The following is an 18721-nucleotide window of genomic DNA, read 5'->3' on the forward strand; positions in this document are numbered from 1 at the left end:
CCACAGGCCTTCAAAACTTTGGGTAGAACTCTGATGGGGTCCTACTTGTGGGGGTTCACCCTCTTCAAAGCCTTCAGGATTTGTGTGAGTCACCTGAAAGGCAGTGTCAGTGGGGTCACAGGGAGTTTTTGAGGGTGTCTGTGATCAGTTTGTCAAATCTGGCATAGAAGGTGTTGAGGCTGTTTGAAAGGGTGGCATCTCAGGGGTCTGTGGTTGTTGTGGTTCTCCTGTAGTTTGTGACTGACTGGATTCCCTTCCACATGCTGCTTGTGTTGTGGTTGAGGTAGTAATATTCATTTTTTTGGAGTGAGCCCTCCAGTCTGCTCTGATGGACTTCTGCAGCTCATACCGGGCTCTCATACACTCCTTTTGGTCCCCAGCCTTGAATGCCTCCCACCACTTTTAAATGTTCTGTTTTATGTCTCTAATAAAACAGGGTTTTTGGTTGGGGAACGTCTGCACAGTTCTTGGGGGAGCACATATGGATGTACACCAGCTGATGTACTCACTCACAGTCTCTGTGGATGCCATTGGTGGCCTCTTTGAAAGTGCTCCAGTCTGTGACCTCCAAGCTGGCCTGCAGGCTGGCCTGTGCACAGTCACCCCCAGTGCGTTGTTTTGAGTCATTTGGTATCGGCTGGTTTGAGCTTGATTGCCAGATGGTCAGAATTTCCTAAATGAGGTCTTTGTTTGGCTGAGAACCTGATGTTGCTGTAGCAGTAATCCAGTATGTTATTTACCCTGGTGGGGGGGGAAATGAAATACTGGATTACTGCTACAGCAAACTGATACATTTTTGGCATATTTTTTCAGGTAGTTTACCGTTGTAAACGTCTCCCACAATAATGATGGCAGCATCAGGATACTTATTTTCATGCTTGTTGATCATGTCATGTAGCTCTTTAAGTCCAGCCTCCTCCTTGGCAGGGGGGGCGCTATACATGACACTCACAATGAGGAGGGGGGTTGAGTGTGTGTGTGAAGAAGACAGCCTTGTGCACAGAACACAGGCCTATGGATGATGGAAGGCCTCAAGATACACATGGAAGCCTGGTTGTCTTGCCAAGAATTAGACGAGAATGTGTGAGAGTGTGTTTGATTCAGGCAGTTTTAATAGCTGCGCTGCTGCCAAATCGTGACACAGGAGATGAGCGCTGAGTGTGTGAAGTGTCAAAGAAGGATTCAATGATTTGCTTTGCACTAAATGTCTTTCTTTAGAAAGATTCTGTGAGGAAAAAAATCTGTTTCACAGAAAGAACTTTATTTGTGAATCTTCAAACGTCTAAATATAACTCCTCTGATCCGAGGTAGAGTAAGACCATAAACAAAAGGGTTATTGATGGGAGGAATCAGGACTATCTCAAGCGATAAAACAACAATAACAACTGTATTTGCTTCACCAGGATTGTATCGACTTAGGTAAAAATCACAGAGAACTGAGACACAATAATTTACAAAAGTGACAATGTGAGGTAAACAGGTTTGAATGGCCTTTCCTCTGACTTCAGATGAGCTTCTCCTGCACACAAGCAGAATGCGAAGGTACGTGAAAAAGATAAAGGAAATAGCAGAGAGAGTGGTTGTTAATGTCATTGTCTGACCGGCTGTGTTGACCATAGATGAGTCCTTTTCACATGAAAGCAAAATCAGATCCCCGCCAGTGCAAATCATCCTGTTCATAGTATTTCCACAAAATGTGACAAAGTAAAGCTTTTGAGTAAAAGCACCAATAAGAACTGCAGGAAATAACACAGACATAAATACTAACAGCTTCACCCTCCTTAAAGTCATTTTACTGTGATAGTGTAACGGCTGACAGATAGCAACATAACGATCATAGGCCATGACAGTGAGAAGAGTGAGTTCTTGAACTAGATAGGTGGTAATAAAATATGTCTGGATGACACAGGCTTGAAATGAGATAAAATGAGTGTCAGACACAATGTCCATCAGAAACCTGGGGAAGAAGCCGACTGAGCTGTACAGAGAGTTAAAGGACAGACAGCAGATGAAAATATACATGGGCTGATGCAGAGACTTCTCCAGGCACACTGCTAGAATAATGACAACATTAACAAAGATTATAGTCAGGTAGGTTAACAGACTCAAGGTGAAGAACAGATATTTAAGGGGGCCATAATCTGAGAATACAGTGAACTGAAAATATATTGGATAAAGGCTGCTGTTCCTCCTCATGTCTGAATAACAGTGGTGCCTAAAGATGAGAAGTGAGAGTGAGGAGGGAAAGGTAAAGCCTTTATCACTTCCCCTTTAAACCCAAAACCAATGTTCACTTGGAAATAACAGGAAAGATAAGCTTGCATAAAAGTGAACTGTCCTTGTTGCACATAACTAGAAATTCAACCTGGTAATACACAGCATTACTTTTGAATTTACAGTAAAGCAAAACAAAATGCTCAAAAATGAAACAGGGTTTCAAACATGCTTGTGTCATTAAATGCAAAAAGCAAAGATTTCTCATCGTGTAATGAAGAGAAAATACCAAGTGAACAAAGCTTAATAAAGGAAGCAGCTGCTGTGTGTATACACCTGCAGATGAGAAAAAAGCTTAGTTTAGAAACAGTTGAAACAGGTGAGAGACTAAACAGGCTTCTGGTTCATAAAGTGATTAGTGTTAAGCTCCAGTCTGGATGTGATCTATGAGAAATAGAAGCATTCTGATCGGCTGTGCTTGTTTAACATTTAAAACAACTTAAGAGACAAAAAACAACACACACAAAAGGTCAGACAGCAGATGAAAATATACATGGGCTGATGCAGAGACTTCTCCAGGCACACTGCTAGAATAATGACAACATTAACAAAGATTATAGTCAGGTAGGTTAACAGACTCAAGATGAAGAACAGATATTTAAGGGGGCCATAATCTGAGAACACAGTGAACTGAAAATATATAGGATAAAGGCTGCTGTTCCTCCTCATGTCTGAGTAACAGTGGTGCCTAAAGATGAGAAGTGGGAGAGAGGAGGGAAAGGTAAAGCCCTGATCAACTTTCCTTTAAATTCTTAGTTAAACATTCCCTTGAAAATAACAGGAAAGATAAGCTTACATGAAAGTGAACTACCCTTGTTGGGCAGTTGTAGAAATTAACCCTGGTAATACACAGCATTACTTTTAAATTTCCAGCAATACAAAATGCTCAAAAATGAAACAGGGTTGTAAAAATGCTTGTCACCAGATGCAAAACACAAAGATTTTGCATTGTTCCATGAATAGAAATTACATGCCTGCAGGTAAACAAAAAAGCACAAAACTGAACAGATGAAAAAGGTGAGGGACTGAACGGGGTACTGATCACAAAGGGATTAGTGTTAAGCTCCAGTCTGGATGTGATCTGTAAGATAAACAAACATTAAGATAGGCTGTACTGGTTTCACATTCAAAACAACTTAAGAGACAAAAAACAACACACAAAAGGTCAGTGTCTCAAGAAAACCGGACAGAAATTTGAAAAACAAAAATGTTCAGTCAGGATGTTTCAAATCAACAGACAAACAGAGAGCATCTTAGTATCTGAATCAACAGTGGAAAAAATACAGAGCATGTTCCCCACATCTACTCAGGACTGAGGCAGCTGGTGTGTTTTTATATTGTTGTGCTGTTACACTGCGATGAGGAAATAGTCATCTGGGGCATGAAGTGATGTAATGTGTGCCACAAATTGCCAACATGTGTCCAAAGTTGCTTTTGGACAACAGGAACATTTCTCAAAAACAAAATCCCTATGGGTAACCTCTGCTTTGTTGACAGGAGCCAGGTTTAAAACTTGGTTCTTTTATATTATTGAACTTTTACACTTTTACTTTTACAATAATTTAACTTAGATTACATATAAAATGCCTTCTGTAGAACAGGTGCGTGCAGACACAGGGCAGGAGGAGAGGTCATCGTGGGCTGCATCAGAATCAGAATCAGAATAGGGGAAATTTCATTTCAGTTACATCCCTTCCAAGATTTGTATGAAACAAACAGCGACATGGGGAAAAACCAAAACAGAAATGTAATAAACCTAGGAGCTGCCAGCTACCCAGCGCCCCTTTGCAATAGTTATAAAATAACAACTTTGGGAGAAGAGAGGAAAAAAATAAAGAGGTAAATTCCAGACTATTCCCCAACAGGGGGCGTAGTTTGAGATCGAGAAAACAAAACACTTAAGCATATAAGCACATGATAACATCAAACAAAAACTCAAAGACTTGCACAAATGTCACTGCTCAGCAACAGAGGGGCACGCGCGCAGCCTTACTCGGGTACGTGCACATCACCCGTCTGCAGCTGAACTGTAAAGCCGTGTTTCCACCAAGCAGTCCGGGTCGGTTCAGTATGGTTTGGGACGGTTTGGTACAGTTAAGCCTGATCCCGTTTGCGTTTCCACATCAAACTGTGCCCTCTCGTGGTAGCCGGATGCCGGAAGCCGCAGCTGTTTAACAATAGCGTTACGCCGTAGCAGCTTACCTCGCTATTAAATCCAACAAAAAAGAAAAACACGACACAGTAAACAAAGAGCATAGATGGAAGACATGCAACATTTCGTCCTCTCTGTGATTGGCATGTAGCTCTTTGATACAAAGTGCAATCAAACTTTGTTTCAGAGAAGTCTGTGTGCCTCCAGGAGAAATGCAGCCGCTGTCGGGGTGAGTGACGATTCTTTTAGACCAATCAACAGTCTGCAGTGTGCTGCTCCACCTTCCGAGAGTGGATTGGTTCATTCTGGCACCCATATGGAAGGGTCCCAAAAAAGTAGGCGGGCTCGTCTCGGATTTTAGGGATCTGTCCCAGGATGAGTCAGTGGAAACGCAGCAAAAAGCGCGCCATACCAAGACGAACTCAACCGGTCTGCTTGGTGGAAACGCAGCTTAATATAGCCAAAGAAGGCGTTGAGTCCAAGGTTGTGTGTGTGCCATATGACCTCATGTGTGTGTGTATAAGTCCATGGACTTGATCCCCACCCAGACTCAACAGTGTCTTCGATCTCTTCGGCCTTGAAGAGTTCTGATCCAGAGACAAGTTCACAGGAGGAAGGTGCGGGATAGGAGGGGGTAGAGCATCTGTCTGCACACCATACAGGAGAGTAGAGCATTATCAGCCTACCTGTAATCAGTAAAACTATTTACCTACACTAGGAGTCTGCAATCTCAACATGAGCACCATTACTAACATGTGAGGTTATTTATTTTGCCACGCAGAGAACAAGCACAATGAAACGAGACAAAAAATAATGGTAATAATGAAATGATTGTATTGTATCCTACTTAATGCTTCTTATGCTAACTTCTTCTTAATGCTAACTTATTAAATAATGTCAAATACTAAATCTAAACTATGCTCAAAGTGCTCAAATGTGACTTGCAAGTGTGTCCTTAAATCAGTGCAACATCGCAAATCTCTAAAAAATCACAAAAATTTAGCAGCGCTATGATGGCAAGAAAACCAAGTTCAAGTCGATCTTTCCAACACAGTTGGACAAGGCAGTATGGATTTATTGAACTCTGGAGCACATCACACACTAACCAAGTCTTCAGCAGAGTATCAGCTTCTTCACACTCAATATTCCAAATCTTGCTTTCTAAAACTTCACTTTGGTGTAAACAAACAAGGCTGACAAACAGGACCAAAAATGATGGTTTTCCGAAGAAAAAAACAAACAAAAAAACCCATAAAAAGTTCAAGAACAATTCCAGAAAAAGTCATGGAGACGGCAGGAATGTGGGATGTATGCATTACAATGTGAGTCCGCCGAGTCAGTGGGCACCTCAATTGGCTTTGCTCCAGTACATGTGACGTTACACCCTGTGCGTGCTCTGCTCCTCTTGGAGCATCCCACATACTGCAGGATTTCTAGTCACAAATATCAAACATGTCAATCATCCACAATCTCTCCTTCAGAGGCCTTCTGAGCGCCTCCAACTGGACGAAATCACTCTGAACACACCACACCGCAGGGAAATCAGACAAGATGTTGTTTCCAAACATCAGACAATCAGGCCTTTGCTGGCTCTGACTGTAAGGGGGAGATGGTGACAAAAAACAACATGATTATCTTGTGGTGTGTACCTGCCTTGAAATGGAAAGTGTGAGTGTGTGTGTCTTGTGTGTGTGTATAGCCACAAATTAAGATCTAGAAAGTGAAATAAGGATTTTTTTTGTCTCGTTTGGCTCTAAATCACTGTTAAAATCAAGTGTAGGCTCAAGCATGCGTGGCAGAACTCCCATGAGTCTCAGGGGAGGGGAAATGTGTGCGTTTGTGTGATTAAGGGCGTATTCAGACCTGGACTGTTTGGTCCACTTTAAACGGACCAGGGTTCGTTTCCCACGCTGGTGCAGACTTTCCATGCAGGTGTGAATAGACACAAACGAACCCTGGTGCGGACCAAACAACCGGACTGAGACCCACTTTTTGAGGTGGTCTCGGTCCGCTTCCAAACGAGCTCTGGTGCTGTTCGCGGATTCTCTGGTGCAGGTCTGAATACAAACCAAAGTCCATCCGAGCTAACTACAGGATATATACGCCTTTTGGGCCTATAAAGCCACCGTAACCTAACCATCTTTGGTTCATACCTGATCCTCCGTCTTCTGTTTAGCCCACTGTTGCTCAATGTTAGATGGGATTTGAGAGAGAAAAAAACATGAGAGCGAGGAAAGAGAGTGTGCATGGATATATGTGTGACAGAGATAAAAAGAAATGTTGTAATGAACATTGTAGAAGGCACAGATATGCAGAGTATTTACCACTCAGAGCACATGCATGTTCACCCAACTTCATGCGCCAGTTTTTGTGTATCAACAAGTACACACTGTTCACACAGATTTCAGTCCCCTCCTTAATTTTGCTTCACTTTGAAGAAGCAGCAGCAGACACACACAATCATGAGTTTTCAGACAGTTTTAATAGCTGTGCTGCCACACAGTGGTGACACAGAAAAACACAGAACAGTAAATGTTAGTGCAGTCAAAAAAGGAATCCTTGTTTTGCTTTGTGCTTAATGTCTTTGAAATGATTCTGTGAGAAAATATCTATTTTACAGGAAGAACTGTGTGTGAATCTTCAAACGTCTAAAAATAACTCCTCTGATCCGAGGTAGAGTAAGACCATAAACTAAAGGATTATTAATGGGAGGAATTATCAGATACTCAAGAGATAAAACAACTATAACAACTGTATTTGCTTCATCAGGGTCGTATCGACTTAGGGAAAACTCGCAAAGAACTGAGATGCAGTAATTTACAAAAGTGACGATGTGAGGTAAACAGGTTTGAAAGGCCTTTCCTCTGACTTCAGACGAGCTTCTCCTGCACACAAGCAGGATGCGAAGGTATGTGTACAAGACAACAGACATTGAGAAGAGGACAGTTATCATCACTATTATCTGACCTGCTATGTTGCGCTGGGTGTTGTCTTCCTCACATGAAAGCTGAGCCAGAGGCCAGCCAGTGCAAAAAATCCTGTGTAGATTTTCTCCACACAGTTTTAGAGAGTTAAGATTTCTTGTAGAACTACCAATAAGAACTGCAGGATAGACCAAGGAAATAAGTATTAACAGCTTCACCCTCCTCATAGTCATCTTACTGTGGTAGTGCAATGGCTGACAAATAGCAACAAACCGATCATAGGCCATGACAGTTAGCAGAGTGAGCTCATGTCCAAGATATGTGAAAACCATATATGCCTGTGTGAAACAAGCTTGACGTGAGATAAAATGAGTGTCAGACACAATGTCCATCAGAAACCTGGGGAAGAAGCCGACTGAGCCGTACAGAGAGTTACAGCACAGACAGCAGATGAAAATATACATGGGCTGATGCAGAGACTTCTCCAGGCACACTGCTAGAATAATGACAACATTAACAAAGATTATAGTCAGGTAGATTAACAGGCAAAGAGTGAAGAACAAATATCTAAGGGGGCCGTAATCTGAGAACACAGTGAACTGAAAATAAAACGGATACAGGCTGATGTTTCCCTTCATGTCTAAATAACATCAGTGCCTTTGAAAATAAAAGGAAAGATAGGCTTGAATGTTAACTGTCCTTGTTGTAAATATCTAGAAATCCAACCTGGTAATACACAGGATAACTTTCAAATGTCCAGGATAGCAAAAAAGGAACCCTCAAAATTGACACAGGCAAAAACATTTTTAAGTCACTTAATCCAAAAAGCAAAGAAAAAAAAATAGATTGAAATTCATGAAACACAAATGTTAAATTAGTGTCAATGTCTCAGATCAACAAACAAACAAACAGAGAACATCTTAGTATCTGAATCAGCAGTGGAAAAAAATACAGGGCAACTTCTCCACATCTAGTCAGGACTGAGGCAGCTGGTTCATTTTTATACTGTTATGCTGTTACACTGTGATGAGGAAAATGTTCCTCTGGGGCATGAAGTGACGTAATTTGTGCCACATACTATGTGTCCAAAGTTTGTTTTATGACAACAGGAACGTTTCCCAGGAAGTAGGCACCTGGGGTAGTGACATGTAAAGGTTGGTAACATTTTTACATTTAAAAGTCAGTTGTAGTGATTTGTTTTCTTAAAGTTTATTCAAAATTTTCAATTTCTTGACTTTATAATGTGTTTTTTTTTGCTGCGTAGAGCAAGTCATTAATACCAGCCTCTTTATCAGGAACACCATGCTTGTACCAGGTTTGACCCCCTTTAGCTTTTAGAACCGCCTATTGTGAGGCCAAATTCTGACCCTACCATCTGAATGTGGAGCAGAAATCCAGACTCATCAGACCAGGCAACGTTTTTCCAATCTTCTATTGTCCAGTTTTGGTGTTGCTGTGTGAATTGTAGCCTCAGTTTCCTGTTCTTAGCTGACAGGAGGGTCACCCGGTGTGGTCTTCTGCTGCTGTAGCCCATCTGCCTCAAGGTTGGACGTGTTGCGTTCAGAGATGCTCTTCCGCAGACCTCGGTTATAAACAGTGGTTACTTGAGTTACTGTTGCCTTTCTATCAGCTCGTACCAGTCTGTCCATTCTCCTCTGACCTCTGGCATCAACAAGACATTTTGGCCCACAGAACTGCTGCTCACTGGATATTTTCTCTTTTTTTGGACCATTCTCTCTAAACCCTAGAGATGGTTGTGGGTTAAAATCCCAGTACATCAGCAGTTTCTGAAATACTCAGATCAGCCCGTCTGGCACCAACAAGCATGCCACGTTCAAAGTCCCTTAAATCACCTTTCTTCCCCATTCTGATGCTCACTTCGAACTGCAGCAGATCATTTTGACCATGTCTACATGCTTAAATGCATTGAGTTGCTGTCATGTGATTGGCTGATTAGAAATTTGGGTTAATGAGCAGTTGGACAGGTGTTCAATGCTGATGAATTGTGTTCATCTGTATTCACATCAGTATGATGTGACATTTCCTCTGCACAGTGACAGACACTGTCCTCCCCGCAGTCTATAGGACTCTTCGCAGAGCCTTCCTCGCTGTCTGTGTGGTGTTTCCATACCACACAGTGATGCCTGTGGTGAGGATGCTCTTTATCAGTCCCTTGTAGACCTGGGTGAGAGGGAGATGGCTCAGTCCAGCTTTCCTGAGCAGCCTGATGAATTAGAGCCTTTGTTGGGATCTTTTTACTGTGGCTGTGGTGTTGTGAGTCCAGTTGAGGGCAGATGTAACCTGCAGTCCCAGGAATCTGTAACTGTCTGACCTTTCAACCTGAGTTCCTTTCATGGTGAGAGGCTGAAGAGGGGAAGGCTTCTTCCCTGAATCCAGAATTATTTCTTTGGTTTTGTCCGTGTTGAGGTTGAGATTATTCTCCTCACCATTGATAAGAATGTTGTCTGTTTTGGTCCTGCACCCAGACTCATCCCTCTCCTTGATGAGTCCCAGGATGATGGTGTCATCGGCGTATTTGATGATGAAGGTATTATCCTGGGTGGAGACACAGTCATGGGTGGACAGGGTGAAGAGTTTGAGGCTAAGGCAGCAGCCCTGTGGGGATCCTGTGCTGACTGTCAGCTCTGCTGACACCAGTCCCCCATTCTGACCACCTGCGGTCTTTCTGTCAGGAAGTACAGAATCCAGTTGCAGGTGGAAGTTGGACCACGAGTTCTGCCAGTTTCTTAATAGGCGCCCTTGATCGGATGGTGTTCAAGGCAGAACTGTAGTCCAGGAAGAGCATCCTAAAATATGTTCTGCTGCTATCCAGGTGTTGCAGGGTGGGGTGCAGTGTTGATGCTACTGCGTTGTCCACCGATCGGTTGGGGCGGTAGGCAAGTTGTAGAGGGTTGGCAATGTTGGAGACTACGTGGTTGATATGTGTGAGAGCCTGTTTTTTCCGGTCACTTCAAGGCAACTGATGTGAGTGCCACTGGCCTGAAGCTGTTTAGGGTGGATATGTCTGGGCTCTTGAGGACTGGTATGATGGTGGAGGGTTTGCAAATGTGGGGGACGACAGACTAGGAAAATGATGGTTGAAGATGTCAGCATATACCCAGTTGTTCTCCACAGGCCTTCAAAACTTTGGGTAGAACTCTGATGGGGTCCTACTTGTGGAGGTTCACCCTCTTCAAAGCCTTCAGGATCTGTGTGAGTCACCTGAAAGGCAGTGTCAGTGGGGTCACAGGGAGTTTTTGAGGGTGTCTGTGATCAGTTTGTCAAATCTGGCATAGAAGGTGTTGAGGCTGTTTGAAAGGGTGGCATCTCAGGGGTCTGTGGTTGTTGTGGTTCTCCTGTAGTTTGTGACTGACTGGATTCCCTTCCACATGCTGCTTGTGTTGTGGTTGAGGTAGTAATATTCATTTTTTTGGAGTGAGCCCTCCAGTCTGCTCTGATGGACTTCTGCAGCTCATACCGGGCTCTCATACACTCCTTTTGGTCCCCAGCCTTGAATGCCTCCCACCACTTTTAAATTTTCTGTTTTATGTCTCTAATAAAACAGGGTTTTTGGTCTGGGAACGTCTGCACAGTTCTTGGGGGAGCACATATGGATGTACACCAGCTGATGTACTCACTCACAGTCTCTGTGGATGCCATTGGTGGCCTCTTTGAAAGTGCTCCAGTCTGTGACCTCCAAGCTGGCCTGCAGGCTGGCCTGTGCACAGTCACCCCCAGTGCGTTGTTTTGAGTCATTTGGTATTGGCTGGTTTGAGCTTGATTGCCAGATGGTCAGAATTTCCTAAATGAGGTCTTTGTTTGGCTGAGAACCTGATGTTGCTGTAGCAGTAATCCAGTATGTTATTTCCCCTGGTGGGGGGGAAATGAAATACTGGATTACTGCTATAGCAAACTGATACATTTTTGGCATATTTTTTCAGGTAGTTTACCGTTGTAAACGTCTCCCACAATAATGATGGCAGCATCAGGATACTTATTTTCATGCTTGTTGATCATGTCATGTAGCTCTTTAAGTCCAGCCTCCTCCTTGGCAGGGGGGGCGCTATACATGACACTCACAATGAGGAGGGGGGTTGAGTGTGTGTGTAAAGAACACAGCCTTGTGCACAGAACACAGGCCTATGGATGATGGAAGGCCTCAAGATACACATGGAAGCCTGGTTGTCTTGCCAAGAATTAGACGAGAATGTGTGAGAGTGTGTTTGATTCAGGCAGTTTTAATAGCTGCGCTGCTGCCAAATCGTGACACAGGAGATGAGCGCTGAGTGTGTGAAGTGTCAAAGAAGGATTCAATGATTTGCTTTGCACTAAATGTCTTTCTTTAAAAAGATTCTGTGAGGAAAAAAAATCTGTTTCACAGAAAGAACTTTATTTGTGAATCTTCAAACGTCTAAATATAACTCCTCTGATCCGAGGTAGAGTAAGACCATAAACAAAAGGGTTATTGATGGGAGGAATCAGGACTATCTCAAGAGATAAAACAACAATAACAACTGTATTTGCTTCACCAGGATTGTATTGACTTAGGTAAAAATCACAGAGAACTGAGACACAATAATTTACAAAAGTGACAATGTGAGGTAAACAGGTTTGAATGGCCTTTCCTCTGACTTTAGACGAGCTTCTCCTGCACACAAGCAGAATGCGAAGGTACGTGAAAAAGATAAAGAAAATAGCAGAGACAGTGGTTGTTAATGTCATTGTCCGACCGGCTGTGTTAAACAATGATAAGTCCTTCTCACATGAAAGCAAAATCAGATCCCCGCCAGTGCAAATCATCCTGTTCATTGTATTTCCACAAAATGTGACAAAGTAAAACTTTTGAGTAAAAGCACCAATAAGAACTGCAGGAAATAACACAGACATAAATACTAACAGCTTCACCCTCCTTAAAGTCATTTTACTGTGATAGTGTAACGGCTGACAGATAGCAACAAAACGATCATAGGCCATGACAGTGAGAAAAGTGAGTTCTTGAACTAGATAGGTGGTAATAAAATATGTCTGGATGACACAGGCTTGAAATGAGATAAAATGAGTGTCAGACACAATGTCCATCAGAAACCTGGGGAAGAAGCCGACTGAGCTGTACAGAGAGTTAAAGGACAGACAGCAGATGAAAATATACATGGGCTGATGCAGAGACTTCTCCAGGCACACTGCTAGAATAATGACAACATTAACAAAGATTATAGTCAGGTAGGTTAACAGACTCAAGGTGAAGAACAGATATTTAAGGGGGCCATAATCTGAGAATACAGTGAACTGAAAATATATAGGATAAAGGCTGCTGTTCCTCCTCATGTCTGTATAACAGTGGTGCCTAAAGATGAGAAGTGAGAGTGAGGAGGGAAAGGTAAAGCCTTTATCACTTCCCTTTAAACCCCAAACAAATGTTCACTTGGAAATAACAGGAAAGATAAGCTTGCATAAAAGTGAACTGTCCTTGTTGCACATAACTAGAAATTCAACCTGGTTATACACAGCATTACTTTTAAATTTACAGTAAAGCAAAACAAAATGCTCAAAAATGAAACAGGGTTTCAAACATGCTTGTGTCACTAAATGCAAAAAGCAAAGATTTCTCATCGTGTAATGAAGAGAAAATACCAAGTGAACAAAGCTTAATAAAGGAAGCAGCTGCTGTGTGTATACACCTGCAGATGAGAAAAAAGCTTAGTTTAGAAACAGTTGAAACAGGTGAGAGACTAAACAGGCTTCTGGTTCATAAAGTGATTAGTGTTAAGCTCCAGTCTGGATGTGATCTATGAGAAATAGAAGCATTCAGATCGGCTGTGCTTGTTTAACATTTAAAACAACTTAAGAGACAAAAAAAAAACACACACAAAAGGTCAGACAGCAGATGAAAATATACATGGGCTGATGCAGAGACTTCTCCAGGCACACTGCTAGAATAATGACAACATTAACAAAGATTATAGTCAGGTAGATTAACAGACTCAAGGTGAAGAACAGATATTTAAGGTGGCCATAATCTGAGAACACAGTGAACTGAAAATATATAGGATAAAGGCTGCTGTTCCTCCTCATGTCTGAGTAACAGTGGTGCCTAAAGATGAGAAGTGGGAGAGAGGAGGGAAAGGTAAAGCCCTGATCAACTTTCCTTTAAATTCTTAGTTAAACCTTCCCTTGAAAATAACAGGAAAGATAAGCTTACATGAAAGTGAACTACCCTTGTTGGGCAGTTGTAGAAATTAAACCTGGTAATACACAGCATTACTTTTAAATTTCCAGCAATACAAAATGCTCAAAAATGAAACAGGGTTGTAAAAATGCTTGTGTCACCAGATGCAAAACACAAAGATTTTGCATTGTTCCATGAATAGAAATTACATGCCTGCAGGTAAACAAAAAAGCACAAAACTGAACAGATGAAAAAGGTGAGGGACTGAACGGGGTACTGATCACAAAGGGATTAGTGTTAAGCTCCAGTCTGGATGTGATCTGTAAGATAAACAAACATTAAGATAGGCTGTACTGGTTTCACATTCAAAACAACTTAAGAGACAAAAAACAACACACAAAAGGTCAGTGTCTCAAGAAAACCGGACAGAAATTTGAAAAACAAAAATGTTCAGTCAGGATGTTTCAAATCAACAGACAAACAGAGAGCATCTTAGTATCTGAATCAACAGTGGAAAAAATACAGAGCATGTTCCCCACATCCACTCAGGACTGAGGCAGCTGGTGTGTTTTTATATTGTTGTGCTGTTACACTGCGATGAGGAAATAGTCATCTGGGGCATGAAGTGATGTAATGTGTGCCACATATTGCCAACATGTGTCCAAAGTTGCTTTTGGACAACAGGAACATTTCTCAAAAACAAAATCCCTATGGGTAACCTCTGCTTTGTTGACAGGAGCCAGGTTTAAAACTTGGTTCTTTTATATTATTGAACTTTTACACTTTTACTTTTACAATAATTTAACTTGGATTACATATAAAATGCCTTCTGTAGAACAGGTGCGTGCAGACACAGGGCAGGAGGAGAGGTCATCGTGGGCTGCATCAGAATCAGAATCAGAATAGGGGAAATTTCATTTCAGTTACATCCCTTCCAAGATTTGTATGAAACAAACAGCGACATGGGGAAAAACAAAAACAGAAATGTAATAAACCTAGGAGCTGCCAGCTACCCAGCGCCCCTTTGCAATAGTTATAAAATAACAACTTTGGGAGAAGAGAGGAAAAAAATAAAGAGGTAAATTCCAGACTATTCCCCAACAGGGGGCGTAGTTTGAGATCGAGAAAACAAAACACTTAAGCATATAAGCACATGATAACATCAAACAAAAACTCAAAGACTTGCACAAATGTCACTGCTCAGCAACAGAGGGGCACGCGCGCAGCCTTACTCCGGTACGTGCACATCACCCGTCTGCAGCTGAACTGTAAAGCCGTGTTTCCACCAAGCAGTCCGGGTCGGTTCAGTACGGTTTGGGACGGTTTGGTACAGTTAAGCCTGATCCCGTTTGCGTTTCCACATCAAACTGTGCCCTCTCGTGGTAGCCGGATGCCGGAAGCCGCAGCTGTTTAACAATAGCGTTACGCCGTAGCAGCTCACCTCGCTATTAAATCCAACAAAAAAGAAAAACACGACACAGTAAACAAAGAGCATAGATGGAAGACATGCAACATTTCGTCCTCTCTGTGATTGGCATGTAGCTCTTTGATACAAAGTGCAATCAAACTTTGTTTCAGAGAAGTCTGTGTGCCTCCAGGAGAAATGAAGCCGCTGTCGGGGTAAGTGACGATTCTTTTAGACCAATCAACAGTCTGCAGTGTGCTGCTCCACCTTCCGAGAGTGGATTGGTTCATTCTGGTACCCATATGGAAGGGTCCCAAAAAAGTAGGCGGGCTCCTCTCGGATTTTAGGGATCTGTCCCAGGATGAGTCAGTGGAAACGCAGCAAAAAGCGCGCCATACCAAGACGAACCGAACCGGTCTGCTTGGTGGAAACGCAGCTTAATATAGCCAAAGAAGGCGTTGAACCCAAGGTTGTGTGTGTGCCATATGACCTCATGTGTGTGTGTATAAGTCCATGGACTTGATCCCCACCCAGACTCAACAGTGTCTTCGATCTCTTCGGCCTTGAAGAGTTCTGATCCAGAGACAAGTTCACAGGAGGAAGGTGCGGGATAGGAGGGGGTAGAGCATCTGTCTGCACACCATACAGGAGAGTAGAGCATTATCAGCCTACCTGTAATCAGTAAAACTATTTACCTACACTAGGAGTCTGCAATCTCAACATGAGCACCATTACTAACATGTGAGGTTATTTATTTTGCCACGCAGAGAACAAGCACAATGAAACGAGACAAAAAATAATGGTAATAATGAAATGATTGTATTGTATCCTACTTAATGCTTCTTATGCTAACTTCTTCTTAATGCTAACTTATTAAATAATGTCAAATACTAAATCTAAACTATGCTCCAAGTGCTCAAATGTGACTTGCAAGTGTGTCCTTAAATCAGTGCAACATCGCAAATCTCTAAAAAATCACAAAAATTTAGCAGCGCTATGATGGCAAGAAAACCAAGTTCAAGTCGATCTTTCCAACACAGTTGGACAAGGCAGTATGGATTTATTGAACTCTGGAGCACATCACACACTAACCAAGTCTTCAGCAGAGTATCAGCTTCTTCACACTCAATATTCCAAATCTTGCTTTCTAAAACTTCACTTTGGTGTAAACAAACAAGGCTGACAAACAGGACCAAAAATGATGGTTTTCCGAAGAAAAAAACAAACAAAAAAACCCATAAAAAGTTCAAGAACAATTCCAGAAAAAGTCATGGAGACGGCAGGAATGTGGGATGTATGCATTACAATGTGAGTCCGCCGAGTCAGCGGGCACCTCAATTGGCTTTGCTCCAGTACATGTGACGTTACACCCTGTGCGTGCTCTGCTCCTCTTGGAGCATCCCACATACTGCAGGATTTCTAGTCACAAATATCAAACATGTCAATCATCCACAATCTCTCCTTCAGAGGCCTTCTGAGCGCCTCCAACTGGACGAAATCACTCTGAACACACCACACCGCAGGGAAATCAGACAAGATGTTGTTTCCAAACATCAGACAATCAGGCCTTTGCTGGCTCTGACTGTAAGGGGGAGATGGTGACAAAAAACAACATGATTATCTTGTGGTGTGTACCTGCCTTGAAATGGAAAGTGTGAGTGTGTGTGTCTTGTGTGTGTGTATAGCCACAAATAAAGATCTAGAAAGTGAAATAAGGATTTTTTTTGTCTCGTTTGGCTCTAAATCACTGTTAAAATCAAGTGTAGGCTCATGCATGCGTGGCAGAACTCCCATGAGTCTCAGGGGAGGGGAAATGTGTGCGTTTGTGTGATTAAGGGCGTATTCAGACCAGGGGGGTATTCCACGAAGCTGGCTTAGCTCAAAGCCTGGCTTATTTGGGTTAGCCGCGCTAACTTTAGCGAGAGTTGGGTTCCACAAACGAGGCTTAGGGCTAGCGGGGCTTGGTAACCATGGTAAATTAGCCAGTGCCACTAGCCTGGTCCCGGTCAGGCTAAACGTCAGGCTTACCTTAGCTGCGTCTCAGAGAAGGTCTGACCGGCTTCTAAAAGACGCCTTGTGAACTGCAGGTGTCACATTACATTAATCTATACCTGTAATAGATGATGTTTTTGTTCAGAACCATAAACTGAGACCTTTTGGTAACTTTTCTGACACCTGCTTAAAACCCAAAAAGTCAGGAGGATCGTGAGGCTCCGCTTTCACGGTCCGTATTCATACTGAAAATCAAGATCAAGCGAGCTTTTGTCCTCCAGCTCCACGGGAGGTTTCCATCCTCCCTGAGCTCGCTTTAGGACACCTGCGTGATCCTTTGACAGGTGAACCGCCCCAGTTATACTAGACTGGAATAACCGTGAGTCAAGACATGTCAGATACTAGACTGTCTGTTCACATCGGAAGAAAGTTGGTGGCTGAGAGGTTAGAGAGTAGGGCATAGACGCATGGTGATCTATGTTTTATTTGCGGCGTGGGTTCGATCCCACTTGTGGTAACTATTTGAAAATAATTGATTTTCTTTCTTCCGTCACCCTCAAAGTACAGTCAACATATAACAGAATAAAGGCACAAATTGTCTTATGATATAAAAGGTGACAACAGCCACAATTTTCCATAGAAATACCTTCCTTTACCGGCGGTCCGTTCTGATCATGATGATAATGTAAAGGTGATTCCACATGGTGAGATAACTTTGTGTCTTCCTCCTTGTTTAAATATAGGGCACTGTATCACTGACACATCTCATCTAACAGCTGAATCATCTCTAATAAAAAAAAATGACATCTCATCTGCATGTCTTTTTCTGCTGTTTTAGTCAGTGTTTGATGAAACATCACCCCATGAAGTATATAGGCCTATATATATGAACAGCTTTAATTTAATCAAGATCAATCTCCTCTGGGCCACAGCAGTGTGAGGAGCTTCAGAGTGAGAAGAAAAAAGGTCATCAAACTCAGCAGAAACAGTCAGTGTTGATTTGACACATAAGCATGATATTCTTGAACCAGCAGCGTCTCTGGCTTTAATTATTGCCACCGTGTCACCCTTTTATGTGATTTTCACATTGTAGTCATCATACGACTCCATGAGGAGTGTTTTCTCCGCTGAGGGAAACGTCTCCGCTCTCGGTTTTGACATGATTTGGTCATTTCGACAATCGACACGTCGGGGCTTTTTATCTACCGCGGACGCGCGCTTAGCCGCAGCTTGGATCAGCCTGGCTTGAATAAGCGTCTCTGAAAATCAGCTGGGCCTCGTTAGTGGAACGACTTGCAGCTAAGATTGAAGTGGCCGCTTATTCAAGCCATGCTTACCGGCGATAGCCCAGCCAAGCCAGCTTCGTGGAATACCCCCCAGGGGGGTATTCCACGAAGCCAGCGAGGCTAACCCAAATAAGCCAGGCTTTGAGCTAAGCCAGCTTCGTGGAATACCCCCCTGGACTGTTTGGTCCACTTCAAACGGACCAGGGTTAGTTTCCCACGCTGGTGCGGACTTTCCATGCAGGTGTGAATGGACACAAACGAACCCTGGTGCGGACCAAACAACCAGACTGAGACCCACTTTTTGAGGTGGTCTCGGTCCGCTTCCAAACGAGCTCTGGTGCTGTTCGCGGATTCTCCGGTGCAGGTCTGAATACAAACCAAGGTCCATCCGAGCTAACTACAGGATATATACGCCTTTTGGGCCTATAAAGCCACCGTAACCTAACCATCTTTGGTTCATACCTGATCCTCCGTCTTCTGTTTAGCCCACTGTTGCTCAATGTTAGATGGGATTTGAGAGAG

General features: G+C 42.8%; 3 protein-coding genes across 3 annotated transcripts; all 3 read right to left on the bottom strand.

Moving 5' to 3' along the window:
• Window positions 1-1260: 1260 nt before the first annotated feature.
• On the bottom strand, window positions 1261-2196 carry LOC141808783 (olfactory receptor 10H28-like). The gene has a single exon (XM_074695493.1). The coding sequence runs from the start codon at window positions 2194-2196 to the stop codon at window positions 1261-1263; it is 936 nt and encodes a 311-aa protein (XP_074551594.1).
• A 4844-nt stretch (window positions 2197-7040) lies between these two features.
• Window positions 7041-7988, bottom strand: LOC141808635 (olfactory receptor 51E1-like). The gene has a single exon (XM_074695307.1). It carries the CDS (start codon window positions 7986-7988, stop codon window positions 7041-7043), a length of 948 nt encoding a protein of 315 aa, XP_074551408.1.
• Window positions 7989-11739: 3751 nt separating this feature from the next.
• Window positions 11740-12752, bottom strand: LOC141808773 (olfactory receptor 10H28-like). The gene has a single exon (XM_074695476.1). The coding sequence runs from the start codon at window positions 12673-12675 to the stop codon at window positions 11740-11742; it is 936 nt and encodes a 311-aa protein (XP_074551577.1). The 5' UTR covers window positions 12676-12752.
• Window positions 12753-18721: the final 5969 nt, after the last annotated feature.

Source organism: Halichoeres trimaculatus, unplaced genomic scaffold (assembly GCF_033239565.1).
Source record: "Halichoeres trimaculatus isolate MK-OKI-2021-1 unplaced genomic scaffold, fHalTri1.1 fHalTri1_scaffold_19, whole genome shotgun sequence".
Taxonomy (NCBI): domain Eukaryota; kingdom Metazoa; phylum Chordata; class Actinopteri; order Labriformes; family Labridae; genus Halichoeres; species Halichoeres trimaculatus.